General features: G+C 47.7%; 1 protein-coding gene across 4 annotated transcripts in view; it reads left to right on the forward strand.

Annotated features, from left to right (window-relative positions):
- STX18 (syntaxin 18) overlaps positions 1-15,135 on the forward strand; it is a 116,482-nt gene that overhangs the window by 76,589 nt on the left and 24,758 nt on the right. For all 4 annotated transcript variants that reach the window (XM_025887183.2, XM_025887184.2, XM_025887186.2 and 1 more), the window contains exons 3-5: positions 5,081-5,196; positions 6,932-7,009; positions 7,174-7,240. In XM_025887183.2, coding sequence (XP_025742968.1) covers positions 5,081-5,196; positions 6,932-7,009; positions 7,174-7,240 — 261 coding nt within the window. The remainder of the gene's footprint in view (positions 1-5,080; positions 5,197-6,931; positions 7,010-7,173; positions 7,241-15,135) is intronic.

Below are 15,135 nucleotides of genomic sequence, written 5' to 3' on the forward strand. Positions count from 1 at the left end.
CCTGGAGCCAGACTTGGCCGAGTGGCCCTCTAGAGATTAGGATTAAAATGGTCAGATCAGTTCAACAAGATCCACGCAAGCAATTTTTGAGTGCCCTTCACGTGAAAGCAGTCTGTTCCTGGGGTTTTAGATGGCACCGCCGTCTTCCTCTCTTTCAGTTTGTTAGGCCGTGGTTCGTAGTCTCCGGCCTGCCTCAGTCTGTGGCCACCGCACTGAATGTCACAGTGACTCCCCTTTCTCCTTCATAGATCCTAGAACTTCAGAAAGCCATCCTTTGTTACTTAAAATCTCCTTTACTTTCTCCAGATTTTATCACCAAATGGTTCTAAGAGTCCATTTGCCCTGGTTTCTTTTTTCAAAACAAAGTGTCAGTCATGGAACATTTGGTCTCCAGGGCATTACTCCGTCCTTTTACCCTGCATTGTAAGGATAAGCGTTAATCGTGGTTTCTCTCTTTCATATTTCCAGTTCGTTTTCTCTTCCTTCTGTGTTCCTTGTTTCTACCAATGTCTGCTGCTCGTCCAGGCCCCAGGCCCCAGGATCTGATGATGCTGTGCTGTTCCTGACAGTTTTACCTCTCAGATCGGTCTCCTCTTTCCAGGCCCTGCCACCACCCACACGCTGCCATTGCTCCTTTCTTAAATTTCAGTCCAACAGAAATGCACTGGCACCTCCGTCTTACACAGCGCTAGGGAGACAGGGATGAATAAGGCGGGCTTCTCTGCCTCGTTTCAGTAACCCATTACCTGATCTTTCCCCCTCTCCTCCATCTAAGGAGATATTGCCGTATTCATCTCCATCAGGCCCAGCCCTTCTGCTGGCTACAGAATGAAACTCCTTCCACCAGCACTGGAGGCCCCCCGAGGTCTCATTGCTCCACCTGTCCTGTGCTCTGGCCACATCGAACCACTGGCTGTTCTCCTGATAAGCTCGCTCTCTCCTGATTCCATTCTGTTACTTCCTGAGAGTGTCCACTCTTGTCTCCGCATGGCCGCATCCTGCCTTTTAAGATTTGGTTCATAGATCACCTTCCTCTCCATCAACTAGTGGGGAAAAAAGCATCCTCTCTCCTGAACTCTCTTCCCTTTTGTGACAGAAGAGGTCCCCTGGGTTGTGGTTAAGAGCATAGACTCCAGAGCCAGGTTGCTTTTGTTGAATCGCAGCTCGGCTGACGGCTAGCTGTGTGACCTTGGTGACCTTGGCGAGTTCCTTCACCTCTCTGTGCCTCAGTGGCTTCCTGTACCAAATGAGACTTGTGAGACCCACCTAGTGTGAGACCCACCTCGTGTGAGACCCACCTCGTGTAAGACCCACCTCGTGTAAGACCCACCTCGTGTAAGACGCACCTCGTGGAGTTCTGAGAATCGAATGGGTGAATGTATGTGAAGCGCTTAGCACAGTGAGTAGCATTAGTGCACAGAAACTTTATGTAACCATTAGCCATCGTGATGTAAAAGCACATACATAAGCCTGTGGGCGTTACCTGTTGTGATGTGTTTATCGAGAGCAGGGTCTATGTTTGTTCATATCTGTAGCCCAGACATTAACAGGGTAATCCGTGCTGTCTGTTGGGCATATACTGTGAACAGGGTCCTGTACTTGCCCCTATGTAATATTTATAGCAAAAATAAGATTGTAGCCTTTAACTTTTGTCCATACCTTTTCAGTAACCTTTGAAACAGAATACAAAATCATTTACGATGGGCGCCTGGGTGTCTCAGTTGGTTAAGTGTCTGACTCTTGATTTCTGCTCGGGTCACGATCTCAGGGTCATGAGACTGAGCCCTGCGTCGGGCTCCAAGTTCAGTGGCAGGTCTGCTCGGGATTCTCTCTCTCCCTCTGCCCACCCTCCTCCCCCTGCACATGTGTGCATGCACTCTCTCTCTCTAAAAAAATCTTTAAAAAAAATCATTTACACTGTTCTCTTTCTTCTCTGTCCTCAGGAAGCATCTAACTGCATATTAAAGTAATAGGCACGGTGTCAATGGTATTTTGTAATTTTGAACTTGCCCCTTTATGCTGATCAACCAAATAATTAAAAAAAAAAATCCTCCTTTGAATTTCTGAACCAGTAAATACATTTACTACCCATTTTTTTCCTCCTTTTTCCTTGAAGTAAATTGACTAATCCAGACCTATACCTAACTTGGTCTCCTTTAATTGAATCTAATATTTTGGTAAATTGAGGTCTGTAATAAAATTATCCCTCTGTAACTCATAAAGGAAATAAAATTAAAGTTTGATGAATTTCTATATGCATGTCCTGTGAGAATAAGTTTTTTTGGAATTTATTTGCCAGATGGTCAGCCTTTTCAAAGCAGTAATAATTTTGTTATTGTGATACTTAATTTGGGGCTATGTCACCGGCAAGCCTTCATTACCTTTGATGAATATGTTTCAAATGCCCATTATGTAGGTGGTGCTGTTTTTAAATTCTCACAGAAAAATAAGAGTTTGCACTCTCTTTCAAGTTGCTCCATCTCCTCATCTGTCATGTCTTCATGTGCCATCTTTGGCCGACACCTGAGCATCTGTCCTTCCACACCTGTGCCTGCCATGTTCGGGACCCTAGGCTCTCCTCTTCCCCTCCTCAGCCAGTCCTCGTCGCCTAGGAAATCTTCCTTGGATCTGCTCTGCCTCCTCTCCACTGACCTGGCCTCGGCCCAGAGTCCCTCCGCCTCTTCCCTTAACTGTGACTGAGAGCACCCAGGTTCTGCTTCCACCCATCTGCCCCCATGCAAAATGCAGACTCTGTTTAACGTCCTCCAGTGGCTATGTCAGCCGTCCCCAACTTCTGTACCTCGAGGGCTCCTCTCCAATTGATAGTGCAGTATTTGTATGATCGTTGTATTTTGGGGAAACCTATTGATACTGGAGAAATAGCTGTTGCAGATTCAGTACAATTTTAAATAAATATATATTTATCATAATAGCATCTACATTCCCTTGAAAACTAGAGTAACATATGCTAGACGTTCACTGTGGAGACGCTGACCGTGTGCGGGTGGCATGCTGCCCCTTGCAGTGGTGCGAAGCCCCGAGAGCTCCACGGCCCGGATTCCCAGTGTGCAGGGAGCACCTGGTGCACTCCTGTTTTCCCTTTCACACTCAGGATGATCCTTGTGCAGACCATATAGCGAACGGTCATTCCAACAGTGACCTGCAGAGGGGCATTTGTAGTAGGTCTTTTCCCACTGTCCTCTGTGGGGAGCATCTCCCTCTCTGCCTGCCTGGCACCTCCCCTGCACGCACTGACCTCTCTCCCCATGAGTCCCCCTGTCCACTTGAAGACCAACACCGTCCAGACAGTTCCTTGTGCCCCGTGTTTCTGTGTTGGTGCCCCCATGGTTTGGTGCCTGCCCTCTGTGGGGATCAGAAATAAGCCTGGTTCCAACTGTGGACCCCCAACCCCTGCCACAGTGCCTGACATATGGGGGTCTAGTATAGAAGTGAATGAGTGGATGAATCGCAAGGATTAAATAAGTCAATGAAATACATGTAAGGCATTGAGAGTAAGTGTCTGGTGCAGGCTAAGTGCTCGGCTGCTGTTGGCGCCCCTGCTCCGTGCTGGGCACCACTTTAGACTCTGGGAAACAAAGGAAAAAGGACAGAGTCCCTGCTTTCCTGAAGCTTACGTGCTCCTGGGAGGAGCTTGACACCCAATGTATTTCAGGGAGGCCTGTAAGGAAAATGAGGCCGGGTGAGAACAGATGGCGGTGGGGTAGCAGTGTGGTCTGGAGTACCCCAGCCCCCGCGTCACAAAGCAGAGTAGAAGGGGACTTTGGGTCTCAGAGACCGTAATGTCCTATCCGGCACAGGCACTTAATCAGCGATGGTGGCCCGTGCTGGGGACGAGCGCAGGGGCCGGTCAGGGAAGCTGGCTGTGATCGGAGATCCGAATGGGGAGGAAGCATGAGGACATCTGTTGGAAGAGCACCTGTTGGAAGACCTTCCAGGCTGCAGCAGTGTCGGGGGAGCACGTGGGGCTGACCCTGACAAAGCAGCCAGTGTCGCTGGGAGTGCGGGGCGGGAGGGTGAGTGTCAGGAAGTAGGTCACACGTGTCGGGTCGGGGCGATCGGGACTTTGTATTTTATTCTCGGTGAGGATGAGGGGCTGGCAGGGCTAGTAGATGGGAGCGGAATGAGTTGAGTCGGTACATTATCTGAGGTCCCTTTTAACTTGATATTTTGTGTTTCTGAATTTCAGTTACAATGTCCAGAGTGTTTAATTAGGCTCGTTGGCATCACTGTCAGTAATAGTGCTGCCACACCTGCCCAGGTCTTAGGAAGACGAGCAGGGCACTCTAACCGGAATAGCTTGAACTTCGGGCTGCTGCGTTAGTGTAGGTGAGCACCCTCACTAGCTCAGTAACTTTGGAGTTTTCTAACTTAACATTAGGGAAAGGGGCGCCTGGGTGGCTCAGATGGTTAAACGTCTGCCTTCGGCTCAGGTCATGATCCCAGGGTCCTGGGATCGAGTCCCGCATCGGGCTCCCTGCTCCTTGGGAGCCTGCTTCTCCCTCTGCTTCTCTCTCTCTCTCTCTCCCTCTGTCTCTCATGAATAAATAAACAAAATCTTTAAAAAAAAAAAAAAGAAAAAATATTAGGGAAAATGAAATGTCTCTAAGAGCTCTTTTATTGTGAGTCTTGAAGACTGTTTGTCAACATTGGAAAAAATGGCAGCCTGAAACAGCTTTCCACATACATCTCAAGCGCCTCCCGATAGTAGCCCCCCGCGGTTCTCTGTGCGGCACCCGGGGTGTTCTCCTCACGTTTATCTAGTTCTGTCTTCGTGTGCCCTGAGAGCCTTCAGTGGCTGCCCTGTCGTTCTCACAGTCGAAGCCCACATCCCTGCTCAGGCCTGACCCCACTCCCTGCTCACGGCCTTTGTATCTTTTGGGTCTGCTATGCAGAGAGTTCTCCCACCTCCTAGCCCGGCCGGCTTCTCTAAATGTCATGTCAATAGGAAAGCTTTCCCTTCCCTTCACGCCCCATCCAGACAACATTTGTGGTCATTTGCTGCTGCTATAAAATTTTGTCCCACGCCCCACTTTTTTTTTTTTTTTTTTTTTTTTTTTAGCCATGTCATGTCTGAATATGGAAGAATGACAGACACAGAGCGAGACCAGATAGACCAGGACGCGCAGACGTTCATGAGGACCTGCTCTGAAGCAATTCAGCAGCTGAGAACTCAAGGTGAGGTGCTCTGAGAGGCGCGGCCAGCCCGCCGTGACTGTGAAGCCTCAGACAGGATCCACAGCACGCGCGCCGCTCAAGTTCTCTCCTGTGTTGCTATTCAGATTTTGGTTTCAAAACTTTAAAATTCCTCTTTTCTTGATCAGCTGTGAAAAGTCATGAAAAGGCCGTGATTCAAGTTAAACAGTCGGAGGAGGGTGGTGAGGAGGACCCCTCCACGCACAACCAGACATTTCCTAAGGGCCAGAGCAGACAGACTGTGTGTGCCCCTGTGCTCTGTGTGGCATTTAGAGGGTCGGTGGTCAACGGTGTGTGGACAGGGACGGGAGAGGGCGCTCTCAGCCATCTGCTTGGATAGGAAACTTCGGCAGCAGACTCTCACGCTGCAGAGGAGGGCTCTGGAGCCGTGGGTGCTTTGGTGTCCACCCCAGCTCCAGCGCATTCTACCCAGACGGCTTTGGGCAAGGCACTCAGTTGCCGTGCACCTCAGTTTGTCTATAAAGTGGCGACAGTCACAGGGTGCATCTGTTAGGGCTGTTAGGAGAATTCAGGTGAGTTCAGCATGTACTTAGCACCCTGGCTGTGGCACGAGGGTTGTTCGTATCACATAGTCTTCACTCATGTCCCATTCTCACCAGGGCAGTGAGACAGCCTCCCCAGTCCTGTATCTTCCTTGACCCTTTCGTAATGTGCTTAGGCAGATCCAGGTTCCATTAAATTGCACAGACCTCCAAGTGGCCAGATGCTGCTGAGTTCTTGACACCGACTTGTCTTAGGAAGCTTCCGTCATCACGGCCCTGATGGGCCACTCGGAGTCTGATGGAAGCTATAGACGTTCTTGCCAGAGAAATACACATACTCACAGAATTTTGTGTACAGTCCCTCATGTGAATCTCAGGTTAGGCAGCCCAATAGGAAAAACATGATTCATGTACCCTACCCTTAAGGGCCTAAACATTCATTGAAATAACCTAGAAGTACATGATTATGAATAAAACCAGCAACTAAGTACCAAGCCATGTGACCTTGGGCTTCTTATTGACTCTGAACCTTATTAGTTTCTCTGTGTGTAAACTAGGCCTCCAGATGGCCTTTTGCATTAGCAGTCATGTATGTACAGTACCATTGGAGTGCCTGCAGGTGGTAGGCACTCAGTCTCTCTGTAAATGGGAGCTGTCCTACCAAAATAAATGGCACAGACCTGAAGCAGATGTGATAGTTTGCAGAAGCCAGGCATCCTTAGGGCTAGGAGAGTCAGGGAAGGTTTCCTTGAGAAGGAAGGTTTGACTCTGTGTCTAAGGGGCCCTTGGAATGGGAGTAGCTGAGGGGCAAAGATGGAGCATTCCAAGCTGAAAAACAACCCAGACAGGCGGGGGGTAGTGTGGGGCTTGAGTTTGATTTAAACATGTTACTTGAAGCTCAGCTTGAGCATTGGATGCTGTTAATACAAACGGGGTCAGCTCTCAAGAAGTGGGGCGCATCCAGTACGATCCCTGTGCCCTGTAATAAACCATAAATTATTTGACTGTGGTTTTTCTACAGGTTTAATCTTTTCCTCTTGCAAAGCCCAATAAATCTTCCTCTTTTAAAAATGTAATGTCACTTGACACAGACTTGTTTTATCGCCGTAGTTTTATAAATACTTTCCGTAAAGAAACGGTTCTGAGGAAGCTGATGAGTGGTTGCCCTGTGAAACCGAGCACAGAGACCTGACTGCTGTCCGTTTGTGTTCCAGCGCACAAGGAGATGCCCTCCCAGCAAGTGAAGGAGCACAGGAGCGTGGTTCTGGATTTCATCGAAGATTACTTAAAAAGTATTTCACTTTATCTTAAAGGTCAAATGTGGCATTTCACCATAGACATGATGCAAAATTTAGCTTTGCTAGCTGAAGACTGTAGTGTCTCCTTGTACTTAATGACACCTTTGCCTGCGAAGCGGTTTTAAATGGTCTCTGTTCTGGTGTTTTCCCTACAACAGGAGTATGTAAACTTTACTCAGAACAGAGAGCCATCCGAGTTAAACGAGTGGTGGATAAGAAAAGACTGTAAGTATTGTCTCTGCTGGGGTTCCTCAATTAATAATAGCAATGATAGCCGCTAATGTTTGTAGAGTCCTTATGCTTTGCAACATAGAGTGCTTGGATTTCTTCACAAAATGCTATAGCTAGTACTTACGGAGCCCTGACTGCTGTGCCAGGCACTGTGCTAGATTCACAACCACCTACCCTGAGGGGCAGGTACCGTTCTTAACGTCATTTTCCAGATGGGGAGGCTGCCGCTCACGAAGCTGGGTAACTCCCCCAAGGTCCCACAGCCCGGAGGTGGCAGAGCTGTGCTTTGAGCCCAGGCTGTTGGTGGGTTCAGAATCCATGCGCAGGCCTGGCTTGTGTTAGCGACCCTGTGTGGCTGGCAGTTTTAGCCATCTTACGTCTTTCTCTTTGCCCCCGGCGCCTCTCCTTGCTGCCTCTCAAAGGATTTTCCTGAGGCAGGAGCTGGAGCACAGCAACCTCTGCTCCCCTGTGAGGCGTCCCTCGGCTCATCTGCAGCGTGCGCCTCCCTTCTAACAGAGCACTCGATGCCACATGCTGGTTTGCGGGTGAGGCCGTTAAAGCCCCAGGAGGTTAGAGGACTTGCACAAGGCCCCACAGCTAGGAAGCAGCAGAGCCAGACTTCAGTACCTCCCGTGGCACGTGTCTGTTCCCCAGCCTGTCCTCCCCGTCGGGGTGCACGCCAGCTTCTAGAGCACAGGGACCCAAAGCTGCTTCCCTTGCAGCTGCTCAGCCAGCCTGAGATAGGATTCTTCAAATGATCAGGAAGTGCTAGGTCCAGGCTTCACCTCTGGACCACTTCTGAACTGGCCTTGGAAAGATTTTAGGGCGTTCTTTCAGAAGGTAACAGGGCATACTACCTGGGGACAAATTTTCTTAATTCTGATTGTGTCGAGACCCCCAGCACCAGTCCCGGGTTAGGTGGTGTGCTAGGAGGACTTGCGGAGCTTGAGGCTTGGATTTGTTACAGTGAAAAGGTGCAGAGCAAACGACGGAGGGAAATGGGTGGTGTGCAGAGGAAATCGTGAGCGGGCTTCCAAGAGTCCCCTCCAGTGGAGCCGCACAGGATCTGACTTGTGACAAGGTTTGAACGCCAGGGTAACGGGGCAGACTTCTCAAACAATGGGGTTTGTGGTAGGTGCAGGAAGAGGAGGGTCTGGGAAAGCGATGACAGAGGAAGAAAGCAGTCCCGGTTTGGGGAGGATTGCAGGTGGAGGGGCACCCAGAGCCGTCCTGGAGGAGAAAGGTGGCCCTCGTCCCCGGTGACTTACCATCCACAAGGCGTGGTGGTCACTTGACCCCCCAGCCACCAGCGGGAGAGGTGCCCATTTCTGCTCCCTCACCCAGGCGGACCCCGACTCTTGAGACTTAGCAGGTACCCCAGGTAAAAGTGGGAAGAGGCTTTTGCTGCTGCCTCCTCACTTCCTGGTTCTCAGCAGAGGCTTCGACAAATTAAGATCAGTCAGATGGGAGTTGTTCTCATTTCGACAGTCGAGTACAGGCTCGTCTCCTGCCGCCTGGTTGGCCTGTGCCAATTACTTTGAGCAAAAGACCTCGAGGGAAGTAACTGTGTGACCCACACAGTGTAGTCCAGCCTCCTCCTGGTTCTTTCCTCACCTTGTCCCGGAAGACGACTGCCCGGAACATATGTATAATTTCACCATTCCCTCGCTTCCCATGTCTTACAAAAGCTCAGCTTGATGGCGTGGCATTCAAGGCCTGCAGTGAGCAGAGGGCAGCCGTCGTTTGTTACTCGGCACCTGTGGGTCTCTGCTCGGACCATACGTAACTTTGTGTTCCGAAGAGGCCTTGTTCTCTGAAGCCCTCATGCCTTAATCCTTGCTGATTTCTCTGCCCAGAATGCCCTTCATGTATCCCTGTACTTTCTGCCCCTCTTTGCCCTTTCCTCTGGCAAGCAAACTCCTGTGTGTCCTTCCAGCCCCAGTTAAGACGTTGCTTGCTCTGTAAAGACTTCCTGGCTTCTGTGGGCCGTGCTGGTGACGCCTTTCTGTGTGGGTTCCCTGCACACTGTCATGGTCGGTGTAACACACGCGCTCCTGGAGGGCTGCAGTTGGACCCCCCCGAGCCCATCATGCAGCACGTTGCCCGTCCTGGTCTGGGGAAGCCGCTCACTGAGGGCTGCTGAGTGAGTGAATGAATGGGTGCCTGAAGATAAGTTGACTATAAGAGTTTTTATTATCAAGTTGGATTTGTGGGTTCTTTGTTTTTGTACTATTTTGTTTTGATTGGTACTAGTTATTGATAAAAATTATTCTCATAAACCAGACTCAAGAAACCCAAGTGCTCCTGCTTTGTGGCTGGGTTGCTACTATCATGTTTCTTTTGTTTTTGACAGAAGTAAAGCATATTTGTTAGTGAAGGAATTGTCTGATTGTTTATTTTAAATCTTTCATAGTATAGGAAAAAAGGTACTCTCTGCTGGTATTCATTTTCATGCAGTGGCGATAACATGCTGATCTCTCATAGCAAAGGGCGCTTATTCTAAAATGGGTGAAATGTTTTGCTCATTAAACCAGAAGTAGTCTCAGCTGATCTTTCCGCCGTTCTCTCTGTTTTCTTAGAAAGGTAGCGCCATTGTTAAGTGTGACTTTTTTCTCCCATCCCCGTAGCAACTGTACTATCTGAGTTGATAGTGGCACCTGCTGCCAGTTGTCTTCAGCTGGACATAAGGGCTGGGGAGAACTTTTACTGGGGTCTCATGTCTCTTCTTTCTCCTGCTCTAAGACCGTGAGTCCTTTGAAGGCAAGGTCACTGTGTCTTCCATCTCTATGGTCCCAGCACCTTGATCAGAGAGTGCCACAAAGTAGGTGTTCAGTTAATGGTTCTTGAATGAAGGAAAGAATGAGGCATGGTCATTCATTCTTGGCTCAGGTCTACACAGTAAGAGCTTATAAGTTGGAAAGGTTGTGGGCCACCACTGGACACAACATTGGCACAAGTGGCCTTGTCATCCCAAAAGGGTTTGAAATATGCCCGTTATCCTCCTAACCACCTTAAAGCACTAATATTTTGGTTATAATTAAACTATCACATGCCCTCTTGGGAATATACTCTAAAAGCCATCTGAATTAATCAGAAACATTTTCCCTTTTCCAGAAAGTAATCCAGTTCTGTATTATTGGCTTTTCCTTGGGGAAGAGGTTTAAGGTGGCTGTCTAGAAACCAGAACAAACCTCTGTTATTCTTCTCTGCGAGTTGTCTGTGGAGGCACAATAGACTATATAGGAGTCCCGGCACAGATTTGAATGTAAAATATTAGGCCTGTCTCTTTAAAGTGCAATTTCTTTCTTATTCAGGGGTGGGTTATCTGATCCTGTGTCTACCCATGATGACCTGGCTTTAAAGTTTGCTGGTTTGGGCCCGGATTTGAACACATTACTTTCACTAGTACAAAGATATTCTTAGAGTGGGAACTTTTGTCTATTTTCTCCTGTCTAAAGGGAGATTTGAGACGGATCAAACCTCCTGACTGAAAGATGGTGGTTTCTTCTCACATTGGGTGATATGAAACATTATGGAGGAAGGATGAGGCACCTTCTGCATTTATCCGTATAGCTTGAAGTTAATTTCCAGAATATTAGCAGATCCTACTGTTAATTCTAATGAAGGATAACGTGAGAGTTTCCTAAGGTATCTGAGGGGATCCTGGTGACCTAAGTAAGTGTTACCCTAAAAACAGATTCCGTGGTCAAACAAGTCTGAAGAACATTGAGTGTACAGTTCTCCAGGTCTGTATGTTGCCATGTGCCTTGATTATGTTTTCCCAAGCCCTGCTCGCTGTGGAGCTCTTCACCCTTGAATCACAGGCAAATGCACTTCAGGAAATACCTCCTGATCCCTTGGCTGGGTGCATGACCTTAAGTTTATTATTTACGCCCTTAAGTTGGTACAAAAGATGAAAATTTCACTACATTCCGTTTTTCCTCCTCCTCTTTGAGAAAAGGCACGGGTGCTCCTGCAACACATACTCTCCGGATGCTTAGTTGGTCCTTGCAGAGTGTACTCATATTATTATTTATGATTCGGTTCCCTCATCCTAGATTGGAAGCTTGGTGAGGGCACCATTGTGCCTCGTACGTCTTAAAATTGAGCCCCTAACCCAGGTCCCTGCACACAGTAAGAGCTCAATAGATTTTGCCAGTGCAGGGGGAGTGGGGGGGTTAGGGATGATGACAACAAAGATGAAGGAGGTCACGAAGTGGTGCGGTGTGGTAGGAGGCCCACAGCAGTAGGATTCTGTCCCTTTTAAAAATTTCAGATTTACCGGGGTATAAGTGACGTGACCCTGTAAGATACCGACAGTGTGCACTGTGGGGATTGATACACGGGCACATTGTGCAACAGCTCCAGCTCAGCTCGTTCAGGAGCACACCCGTCACCTCACGTATGTGTCGTTTTCTCTTCTTTTGGGTGAGATTGTTTAAGTTCTACTCTCTTAGCAAGTTTCAGTTGTACAATACAGGGTTAGGAACTGTAGTCACCGTGTTATACATTAGATCCTCAGATCTTATTTATCCTAGAGCTGAAAGCTTGTGCCCTTTTACCAGCCCCTCCCTGCTTCCCCACCCGTGAGTTGGTCCTACTCACTATCTAGAACAGGGGGTCAGCACAGCGTGGCCTGTGGGCCAAGTCTAGCCTTTGCTTGTTGTCATACAGCCCTCGAGAGCCGAACATGGTTGTTACAGTTTTAAAGGTTTGTAAAACAAAAAAGGGAAAAAAAGAACACAAGATGGAGATCATACATGTTCTACAAAACCTAAAATATTTACCATCTGGCCCTTTCCAGAAAAAGTGTGCTGACCCCTGGCTCACAACAGGCTCTCTGAGGTGAGGGACCGCTTTTTTGTTGTTTGTGGTTTGCAGTCCGTTGTGGACGGAAGCGTACTCCACTGCGCAGGTCAGGCTCACAGCCCGTGCTGCTGGCGACCCCGCCACCGGAGTTCCATCTGAACTATATATGCTGCTCGGCAGTTGTGTTTCTGATTACATGGCAATGTCAAAGTGCTATAAGCGTTTCTACATGCTTGCTCTTCTTGGTTTTTGTACTTCTCTCGTAGCAGGACCAGTAATAGTTCACGGTCCGGTAGCGGTCTGTGGATCACACTTTGTGCAGCAGGGGCTTGATGCCCAGTAGATACGTGTGTGGGTGTGAGGATAGCTTACTCACGGTGGTGTGAGGCATTTCCTGCTCTGTGGGAGTGCACAGCACCTGTGCTAGAGTGGATACCTGAGTCTGAAAGCCACTTTTGAAATGATGGTACTATCATATTATGTACCAAAAATACCTTCTTTCTACCGAGAGCCTCGATTGGGAGCAGAAGAGAAGTGTAAGAGCCATACTTAACTCTGGAATATTAACCACTTTTCTCTTAACTTTTGTATAAGTCCAAGAATTTCCTCCACATATTTTCTTGTTTCAAAACTGAAAAGTCTGATTCTCACCCTCTTTCTCTCTCTTTCTAGTCTTCTTAAATTTTAAATAGAATCCCAAGGTTGTCAAATAAGGGACCTGGAGACAGATGTTGGCCAGGTGGAAACTGTGTTGATTGCAGCTATGAAATGCTCAGCCTTCAGTTAGAGAAATCAATTTAAATAAATCATGGGGCATAAACTGATCTTTCTGATGAGTTTTTAAAAATTGCTTTTTTCACAGTGCCTTCAACTAGTTAATTTGTAATTTCCCTGAGGATTGCAATAGACATTCTGTGTATAATGAGATCTGTTTTTATCACTTAAAAAAAAAAAGCTCTCGACTTTGTCTACTGCATTGCAGTCTTTTATTCATTTTAAATTGAAAACTGGTACATTAGCATACTCTTGACACAAAGGATTACAGACTTTACAGGAGCCCTTTATTTAAAAGTCAATTAAGCCCTTCTTCCTAAACAATTGAGTCCTGCTGCCATGGAGTGGGGCAGAGCAGGGAGGGTGAGTGCAGGGGTGGGGGGGCCACTGGCTCCCAGGGCAGGTCGAAGCCAGAGTAAGGAGAGGGGCGCACCCCTGTAGGGGGTAGAGAGGCGGTGGAGATGACAGGTTGGTTTTGTAGGGGGATTGGTCAAATAAGTAAATATACAAGGATGATGGAAGCCAGGTTTCACACAGTGAAAGGGGAAGCGAAAGGGAAGAAGCCAGAATGAACCCTGTGGTGTTGGGTTGGCAGGAAAGGTACCGGTGTGAACTCCTGGCTTGCAGTTTGCATAGGGGGAAATAGAAATATGTATGATTGTAAATGAGTATGTATGTGTGGGTGTGCAAATGGGCCTGGAAGTGGACACCCCAGTAGCCATAAGCCTGCTTAGCACTCAGATCTTGGCTTGTACGTAGCCGGTTCAGCTTCCAGGAACTAGGGCTCCTTGTGGAAATGACTCAGTCTGGGGCTGGGGCAGGGAAAGTAGGACATGAACCTGGAACATTTTGTCACACCAGACAGCAAGGAAGGGCTCTGAGGATGATGGGAACATGGGAGGAGGACCAAGCCAGTTTGAAGGGGTTTCCCCTGGCCAAATTAGAGACAGTTTGAGCATCAAATAAAAGATAGTAGCAGATGATAACCCACTGAATAAAATAGGACATCATGCGTCCATCTCCATAGGAATACATAAGTGAGTACACTGAAGGTTTGAAATTGATAATTACATAGTATCGAAGCACTCCCTCCCCCGTAACTTCTTAACTACAAAGGGGGAAAGAGTAACTTTACAGTGGGGAACTGGCAGCCACCACCTCAGTCGGGTGATCGAAGTGAATTCACGGACAACCTGATGGAATGCACTGAGAAGAATGTAAATAGAATATCACTTTTTTATGCCAAAGATGCATAACCTGAATCCAGCCATCAGGACGGTCAGATACCCTCAAACTGGGGAATGTCTTATAGGATAACTGGCCATTATCGTGCATCAAGGTCATGAAACTTGGGGAAAGACCACAGAACTGCTAAACCAAAGGAGCCTGAAGACAAATGACAACCAGATGCCATGTGTGATTCTGAATTGGATCTTTCTGTTTGTTACAAAGGGTATCATTGAGGCAACTAGGCAAAATAGGGTGGGGTCCAGGGAAAGACTGGAAGTAGTGTAGCGATGTGAAATTTCCTGATTTTGATGGTTGTATTCTGGTTGTATCAAAGAATGCTTTTGTTTTCAGGAAATCCTAAAATAGAGTGAAGGGAGATCAGGTTGACAACTTACTCTCTGATGGTTCAGGAGAAAGGGTTCTTTGGACTGTACTTAAGATCTTTCTGGATGTGATTGTTTCACAACAAAGCAAATAAGAAACCACAAGATACCATCTCACATTTATTAGAATGGCTAAAATAAAAATGACATGTTGGGGGACAGGTGTGCTGCACCTGGAACTCTCGTCCGTGGCTTGTGGAAGTATAAAATAAGTCTTTATTAAAATAGCCAAATAATTCTCCCGAGCGCAGGGACCGTCCTGTGACCCGGTGGCCCCACTCCTAGCTTCCCTGGGCCTACCATATCTTTTCTGCCCTTCTGTGCCTGGCAAAATGTTACTTCTTTCTCAAGAGTGCACCCAAACGTTATCATAAAGCCTTCATGATAAAAACTTTCAGCAAACTCGGACTAGAGGGTGTGCATGAGAAGGTTCACTCAGTAGGATTAGGGTGTCCCAACTCTGCACATTATGAAGAAACTGGCTCTGGGCCAGTGTTTGGAAGATAATCTCCAAGCTCTTGGCATATCCTGCCTGCTAAGAGGGTGTTTTGTTTTTGTATACCTGGAGCCTTGGACCGTCACGCCGGAGAGTTTATGCTACTAACAGTGTGATTTATGACAGGGGCCTTGAACCAAACTATTTGAATTTGACCTCTGGAGGAACTGGAGACTGAGTAACTAAGGTTAGCTACT

The sequence above is a fragment of the Callorhinus ursinus genome, unplaced genomic scaffold (genome assembly GCF_003265705.2).
Source record: "Callorhinus ursinus isolate GAN/ISIS: 27379988/994484 unplaced genomic scaffold, GSC_fseal_2.0 scaffold4, whole genome shotgun sequence".
NCBI lineage: Eukaryota > Metazoa > Chordata > Mammalia > Carnivora > Otariidae > Callorhinus > Callorhinus ursinus.